This window comes from Propithecus coquereli, unplaced genomic scaffold (assembly GCF_000956105.1).
Source record: "Propithecus coquereli isolate 6110/MARCELLA unplaced genomic scaffold, Pcoq_1.0 Scaffold9, whole genome shotgun sequence".
Classification (NCBI taxonomy): Eukaryota; Metazoa; Chordata; class Mammalia; order Primates; family Indriidae; genus Propithecus; species Propithecus coquereli.
In genome coordinates, this window is record NW_012155284.1 from 4,656,703 (window position 1) to 4,657,281 (window position 579).

The window sequence follows — 579 nt, forward strand, 5'->3', positions numbered from 1 at the left end:
ATAATTTATACAGTCATATACCACATATACGAAGGTGGTTCCATAAGATTATAATACTGTATTTTTACTATACCTTTTCTATGTTTAGATATATTTAGATACACAAATACTTCGATTGTGTTGCCTACAGTATTCAGTACACTCACATGCTGTACAGGTTTGTAGCCTAGGAGCAAAAGACTATACCATCGAGCCTGGGTGTGTAGTAGGGTATACCATTTAAGGTTTCTGTAAGAACACTCTGTCATGTTCGCACAATAACGAAATCATCCAGTGATGCATATCTCAGGACATATTCCTGTTGTTAAGTGACACATGACTGTTTTACAGAATTCCAAAGAAAGGTCCTTTAAAACCACTTTTTTTCAAGGTACATTTTAAAGTATACTTCAGTTTTTATTAGATAGTAAGTGCATTATATTTCAAATAGATGACTTTTGCTGTAAACTCAATTAGACTACTTTGGGTAAGCCAAAGTCAAAACACTTGTACCCTTGTTGCCAATTTGTGAACTAGATTAAATTAATATTGAACTTAAATGACTTGATAAACCATCCTTTTTTTCTAAAATACCAGTTA

The 579-nt window shown here is 32.5% G+C and overlaps 1 protein-coding gene across 1 annotated transcript in view; it reads left to right on the plus strand.

The window, feature by feature from the left end:
* AP3B1 (adaptor-related protein complex 3, beta 1 subunit) overlaps positions 1-579 on the plus strand; it is a 271,170-nt gene that overhangs the window by 51,647 nt on the left and 218,944 nt on the right. The window contains exon 5 of the mRNA XM_012664483.1: positions 331-370. Within this exon, the coding sequence (XP_012519937.1) occupies positions 331-370 (40 nt within the window). The remainder of the gene's footprint in view (positions 1-330; positions 371-579) is intronic.